The 24,179-nt window shown below is 32.7% G+C and overlaps 2 protein-coding genes, 2 non-coding genes and 1 pseudogene across 6 annotated transcripts; 2 read left to right on the forward strand and 3 right to left on the reverse strand.

The window, feature by feature from the left end:
- Positions 1-1,099: 1,099 nt before the first annotated feature.
- On the reverse strand, positions 1,100-16,397 carry LOC137808441 (putative serine protease EDA2). 2 transcript variants are annotated; one of them, XM_068609557.2, is made up of 12 exons: positions 15,960-16,397; positions 15,708-15,833; positions 14,072-14,227; positions 4,381-4,563; positions 4,076-4,192; positions 3,883-3,936; positions 3,710-3,781; positions 2,621-2,826; positions 2,412-2,506; positions 1,950-2,024; positions 1,468-1,551; positions 1,100-1,365 (listed from the first exon to the last, which is right to left on the reverse strand). In XM_068609557.2, the coding sequence occupies exons 1-12, from the start codon at positions 16,143-16,145 to the stop codon at positions 1,250-1,252; spliced, it is 1,470 nt and encodes a 489-aa protein (XP_068465658.2). In that variant the 5' UTR covers positions 16,146-16,397; the 3' UTR covers positions 1,100-1,249. The 2 variants fall into 2 exon arrangements, with proteins under 2 accessions (XP_068465658.2, XP_068465657.2); XM_068609556.2 differs by having other exon boundaries at positions 3,883-3,939; positions 15,960-16,305.
- LOC150028904 (uncharacterized) lies at positions 7,330-8,085 on the reverse strand (annotated as a pseudogene).
- On the forward strand, positions 14,642-14,715 carry TRNAP-UGG (transfer RNA proline (anticodon UGG)). The gene has a single exon. It is a non-coding gene; the product is annotated as a tRNA-Pro (tRNA).
- Positions 14,908-14,981, forward strand: TRNAW-CCA (transfer RNA tryptophan (anticodon CCA)). The gene has a single exon. It is a non-coding gene; the product is annotated as a tRNA-Trp (tRNA).
- A 2,621-nt stretch (positions 16,398-19,018) lies between the features above and the next one.
- On the reverse strand, positions 19,019-24,179 carry LOC137808442 (putative serine protease EDA2). 2 transcript variants are annotated; one of them, XM_068609558.2, is made up of 12 exons: positions 23,920-24,176; positions 23,255-23,380; positions 22,273-22,428; positions 21,726-21,908; positions 21,486-21,602; positions 21,320-21,373; positions 21,149-21,220; positions 20,403-20,608; positions 20,194-20,288; positions 19,639-19,713; positions 19,344-19,427; positions 19,019-19,273 (listed from the first exon to the last, which is right to left on the reverse strand). In XM_068609558.2, the coding sequence occupies exons 1-12, from the start codon at positions 24,103-24,105 to the stop codon at positions 19,161-19,163; spliced, it is 1,467 nt and encodes a 488-aa protein (XP_068465659.2). In that variant the 5' UTR covers positions 24,106-24,176; the 3' UTR covers positions 19,019-19,160. The 2 variants fall into 2 exon arrangements, 1 of the variants encoding a protein (XP_068465659.2); XR_011080707.2 differs by having other exon boundaries at positions 19,217-19,273; positions 20,166-20,288; positions 23,920-24,179.

Raw genomic sequence — 24,179 nt, forward strand, 5'->3', positions numbered from 1 at the left:
GAGAGTTATGAGAATCGAATTAGTCAACAAGCCATCAACTTAGTTATGAATCTGTATCACTAGTATAATACCCTCCTTTTTGTTTGATTTTTTTGTATATGTGAATAATTATTACGAGAATTTTCTAAATAAGTAGTTAAATAAATTTTAATTGCAACATAAGTTTGGATTTTTATAATTAAAAATGGTAAAAAGGTTATTTATTGACGGAGTTTTGTATCAGGCACCTTATCTTATAGTATATAAACATTTTCCCTGGTAAATGAAAAAAAGCTTAAACTTGGAAAATGCTCCCTCCACCGTATCAATTTTTCCATGCACCTTTTCCCTAATACGAGAGGATTGGGAAGGACGCACCTCTCGTGTGCCAGTTATCATGTCCACGGTAAACGCTGAACGGATAACTACTGAAAGCATTTAAGTAGGAAACCCACCCCAAGATAAGTGCTCTCCTATTCTGACTTTCCCAGAGCCTCCGATAGCACAACCAAGACAATGATGGATTCTCTACCCCAATAGGGATGGAGCAAATGAAGTTTTGAGAATTCAAGAAAAGATTACGACGAGACGAGCCGTTTCTAATTAATGATAGGTGTCAAGTGGAAGTGCAGTGATGTATGCAACTCAACCTGTTATTGAAAATGACAAAAATACCCTCTAAAAATGACAAAAGTAATCTTAAATAAAAAGAGTAATCCATAACCTTTTATCTGAAAATATTCTGAATTTGAATATTCAGAACACATTTTTGAATTCCAAATTCTTTTATCAAAAATGGATTTTTTATTTATTTATTTTTGAATTATATTTACTATTCCAGATTTTTAAATCCGAAATAAGAGTAATTTTGAAAATTTAAAAAAATATAAAGTGTATGTTAGAATTGATATAGTGCTGTGCCCTTAAACTTTACAATCCAAACCCAAATTTTAAGTCTTGAACTCAATCTCACTAATATACTATGATATTAGAAAATCAACTTTAAATTAACTCGACTTACAAAATTAATTTGTAAAATAGAATTTACACCTACTTATCTTTAATCAAGGTGAAATATCTAATACAACTCTTACGATGAGATAAAAACATAAACATGCAGTGAGTAGATATGTTCTGCTTTATATTTGGTCATTTTATATAAAGTTACTTAACAAATATTGCACGGTGTGATAATTATCTTTTTAAAGGAAAGAAATTCGAAAAGTAATCGAAAGTTATAGTGCATCATTGAAAGGGTGCATGTAAATAATCATATAAAACTGCTGCCTGTGTCCATGCATTCAGATAACCATAAGTCCATATTGTCTGAAATCTTTTGCCTTACTTTGTGAACTGCATCAGGAGAGGTACAGTTTTTCTCACTACCTGAAAACAAAATACAAAATTACAATGTTGGCTCATATTATAACATGATTAAGCTAAACCAATCTGAATATCATTTATTAAAAACATAAAAGAGACACATACCTCCAATGGTGAACGGAGCTTGAGGACATCCTCGATAATCAGAACAGTGGCCACAGTTATAACATGAAACAACGTAGGAAGGCACTGAAAGGTTTAATAACAATTAGGCAGCATTCAATGAACTGAAAAAATAACAGTATTGCTTGCATTGCACACAATCAAGGCAAAACAATGTATATTTTTTACGATGTAGCTACATGATTCAGAATACTTCTTTTCCCCCCCCCTTTATTAGTCAAATAAGGATAATGTTTGAGCTGTAACCTAAGATCATGTTGCTAACATTCAAGCAATTGAACAGGGTCACACATTGGTTAATGTAACTTTTATTGGAAATGAGCCACTCATTTGTCCTAGATAACCATCAAATAAACAATCCAAGTAAGATTCTAGAGAAATATGGTTCAAGTATAACCCCCCAGAAATAACAAGGATCACAAAAGTTACTAACTAAACTGATAAAAAAGTAACTAGCAACTTACAATCAGGAGATGAAGTTTGTTTGGACGCATGGCGCCAAGGATCTTGTGAGCCGTTTGTAAATATTATTTTGGAACCTGTTCACGTACACCAGAATAGAATTACATAAAATCAGGTCATATTCAAGAAATAGTATGCATAGTAAAACCATAAGACGCCATAAAAAGATTGTACTGAAGATTTTTTTCATATACTAACTTATAAATTTGAAATATGCAACAGAGAATATAATTTTTTTCAAAATGACATCTTAAGCTCGTGTCAGGATAAATAACTATGAGCAAATCTATGAGCAGGATAAATAACAACAGTATATATAATATAATGGGAAAGTCAATGTCATGTAAATATATTATTTATGAATTTTGACATGTATTGTTAAATGTACATATGTTGCTAAAATGACTGGGGTGTTAAGGTGGAGGAGAATAACATAAAATTCAGGCAAAGGCAAGTTTCTATACCAGCAATTTTTGTGCCACCATAGTATAAATTAGTTGCATCAACGTCAGGAAAGGTGCCCTTTCCAAAGACATTTTCGCAAAGGTCCAAGTGGTATCTGCAATGTATGAGAAACCACTCTGTACATATTAACAACATTATAAAGAAAAAAAATCCAATAACTACAAACATGAGAAGTATGTAAAGCGAATAGTGAGGATAAGGAACTTGCTTTGTATCAACTTTTGAGGAGCGAATACTATCATTTGAGGGAGCCACCTGAAAGTATGCAACTTCAGTGCAAACTTGAAACCACCATAATCGAGAAGCACTGTCTTCATTAATATCAGTTCTTTTCAAGTACTTCTGATCATAACTCTGTACAGTAACACCAAAAGTTCCAGAGTAGTACTCTTTAACATATTTGGCATAAGCATCCTGCATGTTAAAATTATTGTTTCCATCAGATGTATTAATCCACAAAGACAACTTTCTAATGAATTTAAAATGGTGATCCCGTGCACAAGGCTGCCACCTGGTGCAGTTAGGGGAGGGTAGATGCGCACAACCTAACTCACAAGATGGAAGAAACCTTACCACTGTGCCAAGACTTGCCCTCTAACAAATGAATGTAAAATTGAATAAAGACAATCATTGTCTGATTAAATGCACTATCTCTTGCATATTACTTAAGAAAGATACAAGTGACAAAATGAAAAACAAAAATAGAACATTATTTCAATGTGCTAAGAAAAGAGGTGGATGGAGCTAATGAACATATCAAATCAAGACACTCAATCTAGAGAATTCCTTTGTGACAAAATACCAAATTACATGTTTAGTTATGAAGATCATGATTAAGGGGCTGAATACATCAGCTAGTGTGACCATAACGAAGTAATTGGAGTTAAGAGAAAACTAGTAAAGTAGATATGTTGTTTGTAAATATTTCAGATAAAAGGGGCAGCATAAATGAAGAACCACACGCTATCATAGTGTACATCATATTCAAATTTGAGACTTTAAACCCCACCACCTTTTATGCAATGTGAGGAATAGAACAAATCTTGACTGAGTTGTATAAAATGACCAAGAATCTTCATACTATTAGACTATAATTTAGAGTGGCAAAAGGAAACAAAAAACTATATAAACTATCCATTTGCAAACCGAGTGAACAATTGGAGGGGGTGGGGAGTGTCAGAGGTTGTCAGTAAGTTATACTAAATCTCCCACCAGTACACACACACATAAGGGAGAGAAGAACTCCATCCACCAGTTTCCTAATTTTTGGGAAAAGGAACCAAGTTGAAAAGCATACCACCAAGTCCTCTCCGGCCTTCTTTGCTTCAACAAGAGGCTCACATACTTTATCTGGATTTCCATATTGAAACTGTAAAATTCAAAGATCCAGAAAAAAGAGAAGACTGTTAATGAAATTTGAATACAAGAAATTGCAATTAATAACAAAACCACTTTAATCGAAACACTTACTGCTGTAGCAGCAGCATCAGCCAAATAATAAAAAAAGTCTCCATCTATTTCAAGCTGCAAAACAGAGGGAAATAGTCAGTGTACAACATGACAAGAAAACTAGTAAGCCTAATAATGAGCAAGATAATTCATGTCCTGTGGCAAAATATAATATCCTTTTGCAAGGAAAGAGTAGCAAAGGAACAAAGCATACAGCATCTGCATCAAAAGTGGCCTTCACTTCGCTTCCACTGCTTGCAAGTTTTTGTTCAACAAGTTGAGTAATCTCTTGAAGCACTGCTTTACATTCAGGACCTGCTGACTCACCAATCTGCAGGTGAAAAATAAAACCAAAAACTTAAAATTGGTGGAAATTAAATAAGAGAAAACTTTATTCTCCTTCTATTTCATTTTATCACTCGTTTAAAGAAAAACAATAGATCAATAAAGGAAGAGCATTTTTTCACAGTGAAATGGGGGGGAGTCAATGCTACTAAAGAAACAAAATATCTTCTCCACCTGCTGATCAAATTCGGTGAAGTTATAAACAGCAAGAACAACTGCTGAGCTTGCTAGACTTCCACATGTTAAATGGGGAAATTTAAGACGGAACCATGCACTGAGTGCTCCAGAATATGAGCCACCAAAAATGAACCAGGGGTTTTCAATTTTTGTTCTATTAAGCTTGGCATTTAAGGACTCCTGCATGAAATGACAGCAATAAATCAAACAAAATTGACAGGAAACCGGCAATCTAATAAACTATAAATACCATATCTAGGAATGGATTATTTAAAAGTTTGAGTCATGTCATAGACAAACCTGAAGTACAGTGAAAAAAATCAAACAGAAGAGGGAAATATGATTAATTGATATCTAGAAAGCATCCCAAAACTATTAACAAAATACTTGATTGGTTTAACAGATATTACCTGAGATATAATCAAATATGTTAGCAGGAAACTGTACAACTAGAAATTGAGGCTTGAGTGCAGGAGTAATGTACATGCAACCACAACTCTGATATGACGGAGAATGAGGCAAACCAAACTAGGGTAAACAGGGTAAAGAGACCGTATACATCTATTATTAGGATTGGGATTCTATTTTGTTGAGATGGCATTCTATTAGGGCATTCTATTAGAATATTTTTAGTTAGAATCTTAGCACATGGACCATCACTCTATCATGTTATTTAGCCTTTCACTATTTTGGATATGCACAATCTAGTCAATATTTCTTTTCTCATATGTCATTCAAGGAGCTTCTTTTGACCTCAAACTCAGAAGAATACATACTCTCATTTAGTTCTTTCATTGGGAGTACCTCACTCCATCTTGACCATGGTTGGCATACACGTCCAAGAATACTAGCTCTCGAGCTAATAGGTTTGAGGAAATTGTTTAACAGTTGACTCGCTCCAAACTTATTTCACTAACAAGACAGAGAATGTGGTCAATTGAATAGTGGCTTTGAAGGGTGATCTCCCATTGTTTTGCATGACTCTAGTCACATTTTCACGAGAAGCATTTTTTGAAGCTTGATGCCTTTGATTGATGGTGACGATCCTCATGGTTGGATCTTTAAAAATCATAGTTCTTTTATTATCATGCAACTTGAGAAGAGAGAATCACAAAAACCCCATTGCCTAAATGCATTATGGGGTTAAACACCTCCTTCTTGTTGAGTTTCTTTGCCAAAAATCAAACATGAGGCATTAGCGCAACAACTTAGCACACTTAACTTAACCATGTTGCACCTCACATGGTTGAATTAAGATAAATTGCAAGATCTTCTTTGCCTTGCTCACCACCGCCCACCACAAGAATGTTCACCCTCGTGACCCATTGTGCCACTCCCGCACCATCACCCATACAACAATTTTCTCCACTACTTTTGGCTCCTCTACCAAATGCTTGATTTAAGCATCTCACCAAGGTTGAAATTGCAGATTGAAGTGAGATTGGTCTTTGCTTCAATTGTAAACAAATAAGGTCACAATTGCCAAGTGAGATATTATTTTTGGTGGCCGAAGAAGTTGACATGTTTCAAGGAGACTTGAGAGTGTGACCACAGACCTAGAAGGCATTACATCTCAATTGTCAATAGAAGCCCAATCGACCCAATCAATCCTTAATGCTTTGTCCACAAAACTTGCATCAAATCAAACGGGACAAATTGCCCACCATCCAATAATGATTCTTGTTGATAGTAGGAACCATACTACCTTCAAGATGGAACAACTGATGCTTTGGGCCTCACTCACAACCCAACTTCATTGATACGTGCAATGATTAGGAATGGGGTGCAATTGACGTGTAATCGAGTTTGTAAAACAATACAAGGATTGATTCAAGGTCAACAATTCATTGTGGACCTCTACCTCTTGGAAATGAGTGGCTTAGATATAGTACAAGGAGTCCAGTGGTTGAAACAACTTGGCCCTATCTTCGTGGACTACCAAGCTCTCACCATAAAATTTGTTCATGGGCATCATATGTGGAATTGAAGGGTTATACCAGTTTTAGCCCAAATCCACTCAGTTATAACCATATATGTAAGTAGTGTTATCAATATCGGATAATGAAAATTATAATAGGTTATGGCGGAAGCATCAATACAATATATACATATAGATAATTTAAAAAAATATAGAAATGTAATTGTAATGCAAAAATAATGAAAGAGACAACCATAAATAATAATAATATTATGTCTAGAAATTCAAATATAATCACATCAAATAAAAACACCACAAATTTCAAGTTTAAAACATAAAATAAATGTCTTAAATTTTTAATTATCTGACTCTTCTTCAATCCTAACATAATTATCTTCAATATTATCCAGTGGGTCATTTCCCTCCTCCTCTTCCCTCTCAGAGAAACTCTTGTCAAAGTTAAGTAATTTTTCGAACTTAAAACCAGAGCTATCATGACAACCCCAATTTGAATCTTCTCTTTGCCCCTCCTTGTAGGGGTTGAAGTTGTCCCTCGACCTTTCTTACAAGCATGGGAAGATCCAATAACAATACCACCACTTGATGGTTGTTTTCTTTTATTGGTTGCATGTGTAAATTATTGGTTCTTCAACACCTAAAGCTTCATAAATAGTTATCCAATTCAGAGTGGGATCATCATAACAAAAAAGCAACTCATTCGCCCGCTCTTCATTATCCACTGGTCCCACTAACCACTCATTAATGTCATTCAGTACAATAAGGTTTATTTCATCCCTAATATTGTATCTTTGAGCAAGTTGTTGGTTATACTTTATATAAACCAAATCATGCAACATTTTATGGTCCATCCTATTCCTTTTGAGTGAATCTGCATTATGAATAAGTAAAATATAAATTAATTTCTTTCTAAATTTTATAAAAAAAGATAACAATGAAATGAATCGTGAACAATAATTATTTCTTGCTCAAATACATTCCAATTGTGCTCACATCCCAATAAACTACATGTCAAACTTAAAATCTTGATTACTAGCTTTTGTAAGTTAGTAGCTACGTGTCTATAATTCCTCCACCATTGAGCTATAAAAGCAAAGAAAATGAACATTATATCTTAACGAAATTTAGAAAGTGTTTAAGTGTCTTACCTGAGACTATGTCTTTCTTGATTCTTTGCAAAATCATCACCAAAGAGTATACTTCCACTCTTATAAAGAACTGAGTTAAATTTTTTTGTTGCACATCTTTACTTGACACCAACCTCTTATACAAACACACAATTCATTTGTAGCTTCCAAATCATATTCTTTTTCCAGACTGGAATAACAAAACTTTGGGTTCAAAAAGTGACCAGTCGAATGCAATGGTCGATGAAGTTGACATGTCCATCTATTATCAGTGATTCTAAATACATCCTTGTATTTACTTTCATTATTATTGAATGACTTCATTATTGTTTTTTTGGCTTTCTCCATTGCTTCATATATATAACCCATATCTACTTTTCTTTCCATCCACCAGACAAAATACATAAACAAGAGTCGCCATGAATTAGAGAGTAAATATTACATCATTCCAAAATGAAAACCTAAGAACAATTTTTGTAGCTTCCCTCTCCTTAGCTACCTTAGACAACTTGTTCTTGCTCCATTCATTTGAAATGAACATCTTTCTCAAATTTCCATTCTTTTGATGCAACCTTTGTAATGATAAATAAGAGGTACCAAACCTTGTAACTGTTGGCTTACCAATTCCCTCTTATTTGTAAATTGTCTTAACAAACTAGAATGACTATAAATAAAACCAAGAAGACTAACTCCTCTTTGAATTGTTTTATTTATCATAGAAAGCTTTCCAATTTTTTCAAGCATCAAATCTATACAATGGGTAACATAAAGAGTCCAACAAAGATGAGGTAATTTCTCTTCCAATAATTTACCAACTAACACATAATTGCTTCCATTATTTGTGATAACTTGAGCCGCATTTTCTTCTCCACAAGGATATCAAACATCTCAAATAGTTTCTCCCTTGTATTTACAAATTTAGAACAATCATTGGACTTGACAAACATTTTTGTTGCATAGGAGTTCACCAAAAATTTAATCAAACATCGTTGCTTCCGATCAGTCTATGCATTTGACATGATAGAACAATCATATTTGCTTCATTGCAATATATAATTTTTCAACAACTTTAGTGTAGTCAACTTCCTTGTTGAGAAGCGGAACTCTAATTTCATGATAAGTAGGAGCTATCAAATTAGGTTCATAAGCACCTATAGCATCCATCATATCTCCAAAACTCTTCAATCTTACAAGGTTGAATGACAAGCTGCTTAGTACCAAAATCGAGCAATATATTGATGAACTAATGCCTTTAAATTTTTGTCAGAAAATTTCTTTGATATGTTAGGCATAAATCCACTTACTAAGAGTCACCTTGTGCATCTTACATACAATGTTACTGAAAATTTGTTATGGCAGTGTCATGGTGGAAACCGTTGGCGAATTTGCAGCGTATCGCCACAACATGGCAGTGGTGATCCGGGTTTCCCAATGTGGCTTTAAAGGCATCGACTCGTCAATACATTGCTCAATTTTGGTATCAAACAGACTTGTTATTCAATCTTATAAGATTGAAGAGTTTTCATTATATGATTGATGTTATAGGTGCTGATGAACCTCATTTGTCAGCTCGTACTTAACATGAAATTAAAGTTTCACTTTTCAACAAGTTGATTACACTGAAAAGTTGTTGAAAAACATGGTTGTTCTATCATGTCAGATGCATGGACTGATAAAAAACAACGATGTTTGATTAACTTTTAGTGAGCTCCCCCAGGACAATGTTGGTCAAGTCCATTGATGATTCTAAAGTGAAAACAGGAGAAAAACTCTTTGAAATGCTTGATAGCCTTGTGGAGAAGATTGAAAAAGAAAATGTTGTTCAAGTTATCACAGATAATAAAAACAATGTGTTGGTTGGTAAATTATTGAAGAAAAAAGATCTCATATCTATTGGACTCCTTGTCCATTGTATAGATTTGATGCTTGAAGTCAATTCAAAAAGCAGTTAGTCTTGTTGGCTTTAGTTGCTTGAGTTTGTTGAGAGACAATTTACACGGGAATTGGTAAGACACACGGTTATAAGGTTTGCTACCTCTTATTTATCATTACAAAGATTGCATCAAGAGAAATTTGAAAAATATGTTCACTTCAAATGAGTGGAACAAAAACAAGTTGTCTAAGAAAGCTATGGGGAAGAAAGCTACACAAATTGTTCTTATGTCTTCATTTTGGAATCATGTCGTATTTACTCTCAAAGTCATAGCTCCTCTTATTCATGTACTTCGTCTAGTGGATGGAAGCTATATATATAAAGCAATGGAGAAAATCAAGGAAACAATAACGAAGTCATTCATTAACAATGAAAGTTTAATAAAATTATGTATTTACAATAATTGATAATAGATGGACATGCCAACATCATCGCCCCTTGCATGCAACTTGTCACTTTTTGAACTCAAAGTTCTATTATTCCAACTCAAAAATGGAATATGATTTAGAAGTTACTGAAGCATATTATTCCATAATTAATGCAAATTTCATTTTCTATTTATTAGAACATATTTGATATCTTTTGGAGTTTTGATTTGTATAGCTTTAATCACCTATTTTTTATTTCCTTAATTAGGTTGTAAATAGTCTATAAATTCATATTGTAATCACATATGAAAATACATTCAATCTTTTTCTTTCAACTTGGTATAGAGTCATGTAGAGCCTATCCTAACAAGAGTTTGTTGAACTTATCAGGTTACCCGATATTAGACCACTCATAAATATATAGTCTCACACACGAGTTGGCAGATCTCGGTGTAACAACGACTAGAGATAAGGACATTTCATAGTTATATAAGTAGGTGCAAACCTCATTTTATAAACCAGTTTATAAGGTTAAGTTAGGCTTAAATTTCACTTCCTAATATGTACTTGAAAGAAAAATATTTAATGTATTTGTGAATGTATTTTCAAATGTGATTACAATATGAATTTATAGACTATGTACAACTTAATTAAGGAAAGAAATAATAGGTAATTAGTTATAAAAATAAAAACTCCAAAAAGATACCAAATCTATCCTAATAAATAGAAGATGGAATCTGCATTAATTATGGAATAATCTGCAACACTCTCCCTCCAGCTGGTGAATGTATATCTATCATGACCAGCTTGCAAGTAAGATCTTTGAATTGTTTTGAGGGAAGTCCCTTAGTGAACATATCTGCCAATTGGAGTCTTGAAGGGATATACTAGGTGGATATACTCCTTAATGAAATGTTGGCATATCTTTATGTGCTTTGTTTGGTTATGTTAAACTAGATTGTATGCAATACTGATGACAGACTTATTAGAAGTTACAAATGGATTGTATGCTTGCATCAAGAGGTTGGGGCCAAGTAAAGATGTGCAACAAAAAAATTTAACTGAGTTGTCTCTTTATAAGAGTGAAAGTGGACTCTTTGGTGATGACTTTGCCAAAGAATCAAGGAAGACCACAGTCTCAGGTGAGACACTTAAACGCTCTCTAAATTGCGTTAAGATATAAATTAAATCATGTAATGATTACATTCTAAATTACTTTCTTTGCTTTTATAGCTCAATTGTGGAAGAATTATCGGCATGCAACTCCCAACTTACAAAAGATAACAATCAAGATTTTAAATTTGACATGTAGTTCAATTCGGATGTGAGCGTAGTTGGAGTGTATTTGAGCATGTAATAATCATTTTTCATGACATGACGCATTTCATTATTATATTTTTTGTAGAATGTAGAAATAAATTAATTCACATTTTACTTATTCATAATGCAAATTCATTCAAAAATAAAGTAATAGACTGGAGCACAAAAGGTTGCATGATTTGGTTTACATAAAGTATAACCAATGCTCAAAGATACAATATTAGGGATGAAATAAACCCTATTGTACTCAAGGACATTGATGAGTGAAATGAGTGGTTAGTGGAACAAATAAATGATGATAATGATAATGAAGAGGGGGAAATGAGTTGATTTTTATTAATGATATCTCACTCTTAATTGGGCAATTAGTTTATGAAACTTCAAGTGTTGGAGAACCAATAATTTACACAAGGAAACAAACAACTAGTAAAAGAAAACAACCATCGTGGTGGTGGTATTGTCATTGGATCTTCCCATGCTTTTAAGAAAGGTCCAGTTGCAACTTCATCCCCAACAAGGAGGGGCAAATAGAATATTCAAATTGGGGTTCAGAATGAATTGCATGATAGCTCTGATTCTAAGTTTGAAAAATTACTTAACTTTTACAAGAGTTTCTCTGAAGTGGAAGAGGAGGAGGGATATGCCACATTGGATAATATTGAAGACAATTATGTTGGGATTGAAGAAGAGTTGGATAATTAGAAGCATAAGACATTTCTTGTATGTTTGTTGTTATTTTAAGTTTTGAATTTGAAATTTGTGGTGTTTTGATTTGATGATATTGTTATTTTAATTTCTAGACTTAATATTATTATTAGTTATGTTTGTCTCTCAATTTTTGTTCTTAGACGATCTTAAACAAGACTTGTAATTGCATCCTCTATTCCCAGGAGTTGTGTGCCAAATGCCAAGATACTCCTGACATTGTCCACAATTTCAACTCAATGATAGATTTCTTAATTTTCCAAAGCAAAATTTGGATTAGCCTCTATTGTTTCGCAATCTACTCTTGAAGGTATTCCATGAATCCCATATTATAGGGCATGCTGGTTTCGCCAAAGCATTGAAGCACCTGCCACAAAATTTAACTGGCCTAACATGGACCAAGAGGTGCGAAGTTTTGTACCACAATGTCCAACTCGCTAGCAAACCAAGTACTCTCCACTAAATCCTACTGGTTTACTTCAGCCACTTCCAATTCCAAGCAACGTGTGGGGAGATGTTTCTCTTGATTTCAAAACTAGACTTCCTCCACCATACAACTTCATTATTCTTGTCATAGTGGACCATTTCTCCAAAGCCATTCATTTAGGTGCCCTGCCTTAGGATTTTACTAGTTACAAAGTGGTTGAGTTATTTGTCTCCATTGTTTACAAGCACCACAACTTCCCAAGAAGTGTTGTCTTCGACCATGATCCTAAATTTATTAGTCATCTTTTGGTCTGACCTAGTCAAATTAAGTGGCACCCTATTGTGCATGAGTTCTTCTTACCACTTGCAAATTGATGGATAGATAAGGGTTGTGAACCACATTGTTGATCAGTATTTGCACGCTTTTGCTCACATTAAGCCTTCTCTCTGATTTTGCTACTTGTGTTGGGCAGAACTCCATTATAACACCTCGGTTCATTCTTCCTTGGGCTTCTCTCCCAATCAAATTGTATTTGGCAAACTACCTCCCTCTTTTCTCTCCTACACAGCAGGTGTCTCTTCAATAGCTGCTTGTGGTTCTAAGTTACAAAGCCGTGATGAGATTTTTTTCTTTGCTACATAGAAATTTACTTAAGGCACAAAAGTCCATGAAATCTGCAGCAAATAAGCATCATATTGATCTTAGTTTTGTGGTTGACTTGTGGGTTTATGTGGAGCTTCAGCCATAAGCTTTCTAAGCACTTTTATGATCCTTATAGAGTGCTTGGCATCTAGGCCTTGTGGCTTACTGCTTAGACCTGCCACCTTCATCTAAGATACACAATTTTTCACTGCTGCCCCTGAAGGCACATGCAGCAGGTCCACCTCCTACTCACATTGATCAGATTCCATGTTTCTTTGTTGACAACAATCCTGCGGTGTCTCCTTTGGCAATATTGGTTCTTCAAGACTACTTTTGCACATGGCTCTCCTATCAAATTCGCCTTGTCCAATGGCGCCTTATCCCCTGACGATGCCATGTGGAAGACTTGGGATGACCTACTAGTTGCTTACAATCTTGAGGACAAGGTTGTTGTGGATGGGGTGGGGGAGATAATGTGACAGAGAACGAGGCAGCCGAAACTAGTAGGTCCAAGAGGATTAGTGAACAGAATAAAGGCGCTGTATGCATCTATTATAAGGAGATTCTGTTTTGCTGAGATGGCATTCTATTAGGTATTATGTTTGAATATTTTCTATTAGAACGTCTAAGCACATAGACGATCATTCTATCGTGCTATTTAGCCTTATACCCTTCACTATTTTGGATATGCAGAATCTGGTCAATATTTCCTTTCTCATATCTTATTCTAGGAGGCACCTCTAACCTCAAATTCAGAGGAATACATACTCTTTCAAACTCCACGTACAATCATAACATATTTCAAGCCCAGGTAAAGTACAAAATCAATTATTTCTTCTTTAAAACATTAGGAATATCCAAGATTTATCTTTCTTATACTTCATTCAATGCAATTTAACTTATTTTAAATAGATGAAAGTTAGGTAAACTGTGTAACAGAAAACATCATTCGAGAATCAACTCAATCCCACTGAACGTTGCCTTAATCTGTATCCAAATGTCAATCACAACCACACTAATCATTTCTGATGAACGTTTACAGTTTTTTAAAATTTGTCAATCACAACCACACAAATGGCTTGCATTATTCATGCTCTTTTAGTCATCTAAAAAACTTCAAACAAAAAACAATCCACTATTTTTTTAACCCAATTTCTTAGGCCAACTTTTTTACTAGCGTCATTTCTACCAAATTGTTATCATCTACAACAGAAAAACACTGTAGCTTACCTGATAATACTGGCGAAAAGCGGCCAAATCAGAGAGTGCCTGCTTGGATGAAAGATATTTCAAATTTTCTGTCTCCAAAGAATTAAACGGAGAGCTCTTTCCATAGTAGCGATGTTCCAGAGAAACCAAAGCTGCTCCAAACTTCTTTGCCAGTACCTAAGGACGAAAAATAACAAGGAAATATGTTTATAATATTACGTTTTCTTCAAAAAGACCCACATAATTATTTGTTGGAGCAAAAAGAAAATTCACTCTTGTTGGGGAGTGGATCCTAACTTCCTCATAGACGATAAATACACGGGCCAACCCAATATTTGTTAGTACAGATGAGTACCCTTTTCCAACAAAAATATATTTTCTCTCACTCTGCCTTATTACAAGACTCAATTACCTAATTTATCAAAATTAAGGAAAACGCGGAAAGATATGTTTTTAGATCTCGCATTTCAAATCCTCCTTTCTTTTGATTTATTATTTAAGTCTTTTTTTCTCTGTTGATAGATATCAACAAAGAAAAATGTGGAAAACAATATAAAGATTCTTTACAATAACACTAGAAACAAATGGAAAAGGGATGTAGCGCAGCTTGGTAGCGCGTTTGTTTTGGGTACAAAATGTCACGGGTTCAAATCCTGTCATCCCTATCCCTAACTATTACTTATCATATGATATTCCATATTCTATGATATTCCGTATTCTATGAGATGAGCAATAAACCGGGACCCCCTTCCCTTTGAAGACGAATTCAAATTGAACATACATACTGAATATATATATATATATATATATATATGCAAAATTAATTTGGATCAGATAAAAGAATTAATGAAAACAAAACGCTCTTAGTTCAGTTCGGCAGAACGTGGGTCTCCAAAACCCGATGTCGTAGGTTCAAATCCTACAGAGCGTGATTCTAGTCTTGTTCGCCTGATAATTACACTGAAATAATTGAACATTCAAAAGAAAGTATGAATTTTATCCTTGTCGACTAGGATTAAAACTAAATAAATAGGAAATCCACAAAAAAAGAGACATTAATGAATCAAAGATCCAACTGATCACCTCGTCGGTATTGTAAATATGCAGTTACAAATAATCCAGCCAAAGTAATAGGAATTAATCCTAAAACGATTCCAAATAGAAAGACTTCAATCATTTTTATTTGTTCGGAAAGTAAAAAGAAAGGTAATATCTATCCTTAAATATTAATCTGTATTGCTCATGAATCTCAACGACCGAGAATTGGAAATTTACATAGTAAGGAATGATAGAATGTCTTATACCAAAATGGACTCTTCCTCTTCTCTCAAAATTACAAATCAAATAAGTTGTATTTTACTAAGACCAATAAATAGAGACGAGGTTATAAATAAAACCGCTAGTAAAAAACCGAAATAACTAGTGATAGCGTTGGATGTAATAAACCTGTCATAAATATCTATATTTTAAAACCACCCTTTTCATTTTCTAACTTTTTTTATCTGTACAATTTCTTTCTCTTCTAATTAGGGGTATTTTAGTCTAAAAGCAATTAACGCAACAGACATTGTAATTGGCTCTTAGAAAAATGAAACTGCATTTCATAAATAAAAAATGGAGAGTGCTGTGCAAATTCGGTCAAAGAATTTCAGCTTACAGCTAGATAGTCATTTGCTATGCCATTGGATGTGCCTTCACCACCGATTAACAAAAAAATTGGTCCATCAGGAATCCGGAAATAGTCCAGGAACTCATAGTAACGCTGCCGGAATTGTCGGTGATCCTGCAGTGAAACGACCAATTTTCTTAACACACAATAACATTAATTTTCCAAAATTAGAAAAGCACAAAGAAGTGTAACGCACTGAAAATTGTGGTTCTAATTTAGTATTTAGAGAGAAGGGGATACATAGGGAGAGAAGTGATCGAGGGTTTGGTCGAACCAGAGCGCCTGATTAGTGAGATATTTGCTCTCCGACAACTTATTGAGCAGCGTACGAGGAGGAACAAGCCCGTAACTGAACGTCGGAAAAGAAAGAAACAGCAACAACGTTAACGCCGTCACAATCACCCAGTCTTTCTGTCTCATGGTCATGAATACTCGGTTCTCTTGCGCTTCAGTGTGTGTTTCCTTGTGAAAATGAAGTGTTTTGCAGAGTCTTCCAACCTCAGATATTAAAATATATGCATGCTACATGAGATGCAAACAAGAAAAAATATCAGAGACCAGCGCCACGCATGTATAATTTTATTTTAATATATCTAAAAAACATAATTCATATAAAAGATGCAAGAATTGAAATAAATAAAAAAAATTATATCAAGCAAAAAAAGTATAAAGACACATGAAAATGATAGTCTCGTCTCTATCTATATATAAAAGAGAGAAGAGAGTGAGGTTTGGAATATGTTATTTAAAAGATGTTATAATTAATAATTTAAAGGGGAATAAAAATTATTAAACTGACCAAGTTATTATATTGATAACGATTACCTAAACTGACCAAATAATAAGTTATGATGAGAATCTTCATTATTATATTTGGAAGTGAAGTTATTAAATTGATAACTGTTATTTTTTTTTTAAATATAAAATTGAAAAAAAAAGTTATAGAAACAGAGAAAAAATTGTGTACATGAAAATGAAAAGTAAAAACTATGTGTATCTGCAATTTTTTATTTTTATATATATAATTATGTTTAATATTAAAAACTAAATAAATTATGTCATTATTCATACACTTATATTGTTAGTATAAATTTATAGTTAATTTTAACAAATATGAATATACATGAGAAGCCACACAAAATTTCTGAGTTCACATAGTGATATATTGTAATCAAAACATAGCTAACATAGGAGTTATATATGGTATATTTACAAATGTCATGCAAAATTATAACATATATTTATATATATACATATGTGCTAAAGAAAAAAAAAACGCTAATTTGAAATGTCATGATTTTGCATCAATAATTTATTCTTTAATTAGGAGACCAGATAAAAATTGATATTCATGATGTCTTTTCAACTCCTGTGTCATTCATGGTTGTTAACGAATATGATCAATCACCACATTCTAAGTATTGTCTGCTTTGGAGTTTGTGAACTTCGTCACGATTTTGTCTTTAAAAAACGTATCCGTAGGTTAAGGGAGGAAGGTATTTACAAATTACTTTTGACTTTGACACCAAAACGATGTGATACTATATTGGACGTAACAGAACAAATTAAAAATATTTTATTAATTAAAGTGATAGAAAAATATTTTTATATTATTTTTTATATTTATCAATTCGATAATCAATTATTGGATATTTAAATTTGGTATCTCTAGAAATATCAATTTATCCACATTAAAACAACCACAATTAGCTATTTTAGAAAAAAATTAACAAACACATTTGTTGGGCTAAAATTAATTTTAGAAAATAAAAATTCACATTTAAATTTGAAGAGATTAAAAAATTTACTTTTAAATTTTGGAAAGTAAACAAGTACTTTTGAATTTTGAAATTAAAAAAAAATACTTTCAAATTCAGAAAACTAAAATAAGCTAATTTACACTGATAAGATACCATCAATCTAAACGATTTCAACTCAATTAAAATAGTTTGACTTACAAAAAGTATGAGTAGAACTCAATTATCCATGTTATAATTGATACACTTTTATAACAAAAATTAAGAAGTCTATTTATCCATACATTTTTTTTTTATCTTTTTTTCACTTCTGGGTTAATATTTTCTTCTTTTGGTTTAAATTATTTCATCAAAGTTCATATGTAGTATAAATATTTAAAATTTATATAAAAATGCATTGGTAAAATATACCAAAATAATGTATTAAAAAATATACTAAATTTAAAATTAAAACACACATATAAAATTTTAATTCAATTAAATAGCGTAAGAAAATTTCAACACAAAGAAAAATATGCAATATTTTACCCCACTTTTCAATCTTTTATTAAAAACTATATATATTGATAAAGTGAATTTAAGTGTGTTTAAAAATATTGTTACATAAACTCTTATGAAAGATATAAGGTATGCGGGATGTAAATTTGATAAGGGATGACTGTTTATTAAATTTTGTTTGGATAAATTCTGATATAATTTAAATATAATTTATTCTTGCAAAATTAATTTGTAAGAAAAAAATATATCGTATTTATATATTTTATATTAATTTTATTTATAATCGATATGAAATTTATAAGATTTTAAAATTAAAATTATTCATATAATTGAGAATTTTATATATTATTTGTGGATAAAGATCTTTAACATGTCTTAATTGTGACTAAACAATCTATTTCAACTTGATTTTAGCAAGTAGATAATAAAAAGAACCAAAGTATAACATGTTTACATGTTTTTTAACTCTTTTCTTACAATATGCTCTACCAAACCTCCAATATTCTCTTACTTTATTCCTTATTTTGTCTCTTCCTTTCTCTTAACAAACAGACCTAATTGCATGTTATGCATGTGATTTGGAATTCCTAAACCCTAAATAATTCAAATAAAATCTTAAGTTTAAATTTTATGAAAATAATATGATAAAATAAACTTAGACACATTCCATTTTTAGCAAAAGATTAGTGACAAACAAAATTAATTTACACTCTTAATCAATATAATTAAAAAAAGGAGGGAAATTCAAATGAACAACGTTCACTTCATCAATTTTTTTTTAATCGTCTTTTTATGGTAGTTAATACATGAGATGAGTTTCGAGTTATTTTACGAGTCATCCATAAGAGATTTTGACACAACTTTCAATTCAAAACCAAATACATTAATAATGTGAGTCTTTCTCCTTGAATATGTCCTTCTCCCTCATCTCCACCCAATATAAGATTCTAGACTCCACACTTGAATTTCTAAAAAAAATAAATCCTTTTTATTTAAGTATAACTCTGAAATTCTTTTTTATTATTAGTTAATACTATTATTATATAAACAAACAGGGTGACATGTTTTCATATTTATTTCTAAATATATAATAGCTATGGATGAATATGAATTTGGTATGGAGTAGTATATTTAGCAGTACATACATAAACACATCTTGGGTGAGTGCATTGTGAACATATAGTAATCACATATAACTCTTCCCTGCATCGCACTCAGATAGCCACAATTCCATATGTTTTGAAATCTGTAGCCTGACTTTGCGAACTGCATGAGGGGAGGAGCAGTAGTTCTCATTACCTGAAAAGTATAAAGAATCGTTATCACTAAGCAATTGACAAAGGTATGACAATAATTGGAGTAGAAATACCTTCAAGGGTCAAAGGAAACAGAGGACATCCTCGTAAATCAGTGCAATGAGCACAATTAAAACATGTGATAGTGTAGGAAGGCACTGAAATAACAATTAGGTAGCATTCAGTGAACGACTTAAAAACTCTATGGCCATTGCAAAATGAACACAGAACATTATATATAACCTAAGATCATGCTTCTAACATTCAAGAAAATAACCCCACCTGGGATTCTTGAAAAAAATACACACCAAGATAGCCAGAATAAAGAGTGTTATTGCTAAATTCATTAAAAAGCATATGGTAACTCACGATTAGTAGATGGAGTTTGTTTGGATGCATGACGCCAAGGATCCTGTGAGCCATTTGAAAATATTATCTTCGAACCTGTTTATGTACGCACAGCACAGAAAGATGAGATCATGTCAGATTCAAGATGCTTTGTGTAATAGTATATTAAGAGTAAAAGCATAAAAGAATGGAAAATATGAAGCATCCACAAAGAAGGATGAGATCATGTCAAATTCAGGATGCTTTGTATAGTAAAAGCATAAAAGAATGTAAATGTGATGCCATAATGAAGTTTTAGGGTGAAGAATACATGTTTAATGAACTAACTTATAATGGTATGCACATGGTTCAGATTGAAATATGTAAACATAAAAGAGATTTTTTTTTTCAGAATGAGTTTGTAGTTTGTGTTTCAGGAAAATAATCATGACAGTCTGGAGATATATGATAAAAAAATAAAAGGAAAAATGGAACCATGAGGGTCATATAAGCATATTCTTTATGAATTTTTGATTGTATTATTTGAATGAAGGGAAAAAAGAGAATACAAGTTCAAGCATAAGTAAGTTTCTAGACCAGCAATATTTGTGCCTCCGTAGTATAAATTAGTTTCATCCACATCAGGGAAGACACCCTCTCCAAAGACATTTCTGCAAAGGTCCAAGTGGTATCTGTAATGTAAGAGGAAAGAGCCAACAACCACAATGTTAAAGAGTAGTGCAATAATGATATGTTAAATAAGAGCAAAGAGTATAGAAAGTGAACAGTGAGGATAAAGAACTTGCTTTGTGTCAAGTTTTGAGGAGCGAATACTATCATTTGATGGAGCCACCTGAAAGTTTGCAACTTCAGTACAAACTTGAAACCACCATAATCTAGTAGAACTGTCTTCATTGATAGAAGTTTTTTTTAAGTACTCCTGGTCATAAATCTGTACATTAAAACCAAAGGTTCCAAAGAAGAACTCTTTGACATACTTGGCATAAGCATCCTGCATATTGAATTATATAGTTTCCGTCAGATGTATTGGACTAAAATACACAACTAGCCCCAGAGGGAGACAGAGGAAGTGGAATTCATATTGATAATTGAATGTGGAAGGATAATCCAATGCAAATCACTGACCTAATGGGGTCTACCTGTTATGACCCCATACTAGAAAATTAAATAAAAGAGAGAAATTTGGATTTCTTGATGGCCAAAGAACAAAATAAAGAAAATAGGTCTTTCTATCACCAATATGTGCCTTCTGGAGTTATTAGGATAAAAGCCCTTATGAGTTAGTTTATGAAGAGTTTCCCAATCTCAGATTTAAGAGCTTTTGGTTTTTTATGCTATGTTTCTATCCTAGCACTGCATAGGTCGAAGTTTGACACTTTTAAGCAATGTGAGGGATATAACAGATCCTTTGCAAATGGTGACCAATTGATGTAGTGAGGTAGTTTATAAGTTATATTAGCAACCCCCTTCCTCACCAAGTTTAATTGACAGTTCCATAATATACTGAAAAAGGATCTTAAATGAAAAATACCACCAAGTCTTCTCCTGCCTTCTTTGTTTTAACCATAGGATTGCATAATTTATCAGGAGTTCCATTTTGAATCTGTGACATTCAAAAATCCAGAAAAGAGAAGACAGCATAATGAGTTGAATAAAAGAGATGGAAATGACCAAGAGTAACAGCTAAAGTCATAGATCTTACTGCTAAAGCAGTAGCATCAGCCACTAAATACATAAAGTCTCCATCTCTTTCAAGCTTCAAAACAGGGAAAAGGTCAAAATGCAACATCAAAATCACACTAGATAGTCTACTGGGCATCATGATTCATGTTCTTCGGCAAAAAAAGTAACACAGGAACAGATCATACATCATCTGCATTAAAAGATGCCTTCAGTTCCTCTCCATTGCTTGCAAGTTTGTGCTCAATGAGTTGAGTAGTTTCTTGTAATACTGCTTTACATTCAGCACCAGCTGAGGTACCAACCTGCATGTTAAAGATACAATATAACTAACTCAACTTAAAATTTGACTGAACTAAAATAAAAGGGAACTTCAAATTATTTATAGCATATAAAAAAATACATGAAATAAAAATCATTATCTTAACCTGCTGATCATATTCTGTGTAGTTATAAACAGAAAGAACAACTGCAGAACTTGCCAGACTTCCACATGTTAAATGGGGAAACTTGAGACGGAACCATGCACTGAGTGCTCCAGCATACGAGCCACCAAAAACGAACCAGGAGTTTTCAATTTTTGTTCCATTAAGCTTTGCATTTAAGGAATTCTACATGAAAATGACAGCAAGAAGTCAAATAAAACGAGTAGCAATCTAATAAACACCATATACAACAATGGATTATTTAAAAATGACTTATACCATAAAAAAACTAGAACTGAAGTGAAAAAACAAACAAAAGATGGAAGTATATTAAACTGACAGCTACAAAAGTACTGAAGAAATAGTAACACAAAGAATTGCTTGATGAATTACCAGATATGCATTAATCAAACAAGCATGGTGGAAACTATAGAACTTCAAACTACTGCATGCATGTTTGAATTTATTGTTTGGAGAAAGTAATAAGTGACAATGCCAATAACTTGCATTGCCTATGTTCCTGTAGTCATCTAAACAGCTTCAAACTTGCCTGATAATACTGACGAAAAACAGCCAAATCAAAAAGTGCCTGCTTGGATGAAAGATATTTCAAATTTTGTGTCTCCAAAGAATCAAATGGGGAACTCTTTCCATAGTAGCGATGTTCAACAGAAACTATAGCTGCTCCAAACTTCTTTGCCAGCACCTATAGATAGAATAAAATAAGGGATGAAGATTTGTTTATAATATTATCTTTTCTTGCCAAAAGCTACACCACTGTTCACAAATTTACTAGTAAGGCACTTTGCCACTACCCCCATAGTGTTTATTTATTAACTCTCAATTTCATAATTTTTACAAACAATTTAACCAATTAGAGTAAATGTTATTATTATTATTTTCTTTATTAATTATTTTATTCATTTATTATAAATAGAGGTTTAAAAAAATACCTCAAATCTCCTATAATCGAATAAGGACCCAGTTCTGCATTTTTTCTTGGTTATTGTGCTGCAAATAAATTTTTGAAATCCCACACCATTAATAAACTAGTCACTTCTCTCTCTTTTTTTCTTCCACCACCTGTTACTTATCTCTTACTAAATTCCTGTGAATTTTTTGTATCTACCTCCCCATAAGAAATAAATGCACGAAAATATCTAATATGTTTTTCGTTTCTTTACATTTGTTTTAATGTTGGAGTAATTTTTAAATAATTTACAACGTATATTTATTATACTAGATAGATAAACAAATGAATAAAACAAAACACTATAATTATTTCATTAAAATTAAAAAAATATTTTTATTTTTTAAAATAACATTAAAAGACATATAAAAAGGAAACAACCAAAATATAGAGAAGAATAAGTACAATACAAAATTATATAACTATTATATTGAAATTTTAAAAAAATATTAATCTTAAAAAACATGAAAAATGAAGTAGCTAGAGAGTAGGGTATACTAGGAGAGAGAGATATAGTGATGAATGCAAGCAATAAAAATGTGTACCAACACTTGCAACTTACACCAACATAGTCATTCTCAATCCCCATCAATTCACTTTCACCACCGATTACCAAGAAAATTGGTCTATCAGAAATCTCAAAATATTCTACAAACTCATAGTATCGTTGCGCAAATTCACGGTGATCCTGCAGTGCAAACCTCATCACAACTTGATTAACATATGTGCCAAAAAAACACAAAACAATCCTACTCAATAGGGTGTGCCATATTCAAAGAATTTGTCAAAAAAAAATATTAAAAAATAAACTTTAAGTCTAACTCAACCCCATAAAACCGGTTCATGGAGTGAAATTTGCACTCACTTACACTCCCTCACGTTGAGGGGTGACCTGATAAGCCCAGCAAACACTCGCTCTGATACCATATTACATAGTGAACTTTAAGCCTAACTCAATCCCATAAAATCGACTCATGAAATGAAGTTTGCACCCACTTATATACAATGAAAGTCCTAATCTCTAGTCGACGTGGATCTCCAACCAGAAAGAAATTAGAATAACTATAAACTATTTTTTCTCCTTAACTTGGAATAAAAGTTGGCTTGATAAGTTTAACTCCACAATAATGTAAAGGGTTAGCATGGAAGTTAAGAAATTCAATTCTACTTTACATTTGCAGAGAAATATATGTATTGAGAGCGAGAGAGAGAGAGAGAAAGAGAGACATGGGGAGAGAAGTGATCTAGGGTTTGGTGAAACCAGAGCTCCCGAGTGGTGAGAAAAGTTCCCTTAGACAGCTTACTGAGCAGCGTACGAGGAGGAAGAAGTCCGTAACTGAACGCAGGAAAAGAAAGAAACAGCAACAACGTTAACGCTGTTGTGATCACCCCATCATGTTCTCTCATCCTCATTGATACTTTGGTTCTTTCTCTCTGAAAGTAGAATACTGTTGAGTCTATTTAGAAGGCCATGATATTTAAGTGTG

This window comes from Phaseolus vulgaris, chromosome 3, assembly GCF_051622355.1.
Source record: "Phaseolus vulgaris cultivar YP4 chromosome 3, ASM5162235v1, whole genome shotgun sequence".
In the NCBI taxonomy this organism is placed as follows: Eukaryota; Viridiplantae; Streptophyta; class Magnoliopsida; order Fabales; family Fabaceae; genus Phaseolus; species Phaseolus vulgaris.

Excerpts from the sequence above, each read along its gene's own strand:
- LOC137808441 (XM_068609556.2), bottom strand. The coding sequence starts at position 16,145 with ATGACCATGAGACAGAAAGACTGGGTGATTGTGACGGCGTTAACGTTG. Across the intron at positions 4,564-14,071 it reads CTTTTCGCCAGTATTATCAG|GAGTCCTTAAATGCCAAGCT; the intron begins GTAAGCTACAGT and ends CATTTCATGCAG. Across the intron at positions 1,552-1,949 it reads ACAAACTTCATCTCCTGATT|TGCCTTCCTACGTTGTTTCA; the intron begins GTAAGTTGCTAG and ends TAAACCTTTCAG.
- LOC137808442 (XM_068609558.2), bottom strand. The coding sequence starts at position 24,105 with ATGAGGATGAGAGAACATGATGGGGTGATCACAACAGCGTTAACGTTG. Across the intron at positions 21,374-21,485 it reads CATCTTTTAATGCAGATGAT|CTTGAAAGAGATGGAGACTT; the intron begins GTATGATCTGTT and ends CCTGTTTTGAAG. Across the intron at positions 21,221-21,319 it reads CTGATGCTACTGCTTTAGCA|ATTCAAAATGGAACTCCTGA; the intron begins GTAAGATCTATG and ends TGAATGTCACAG.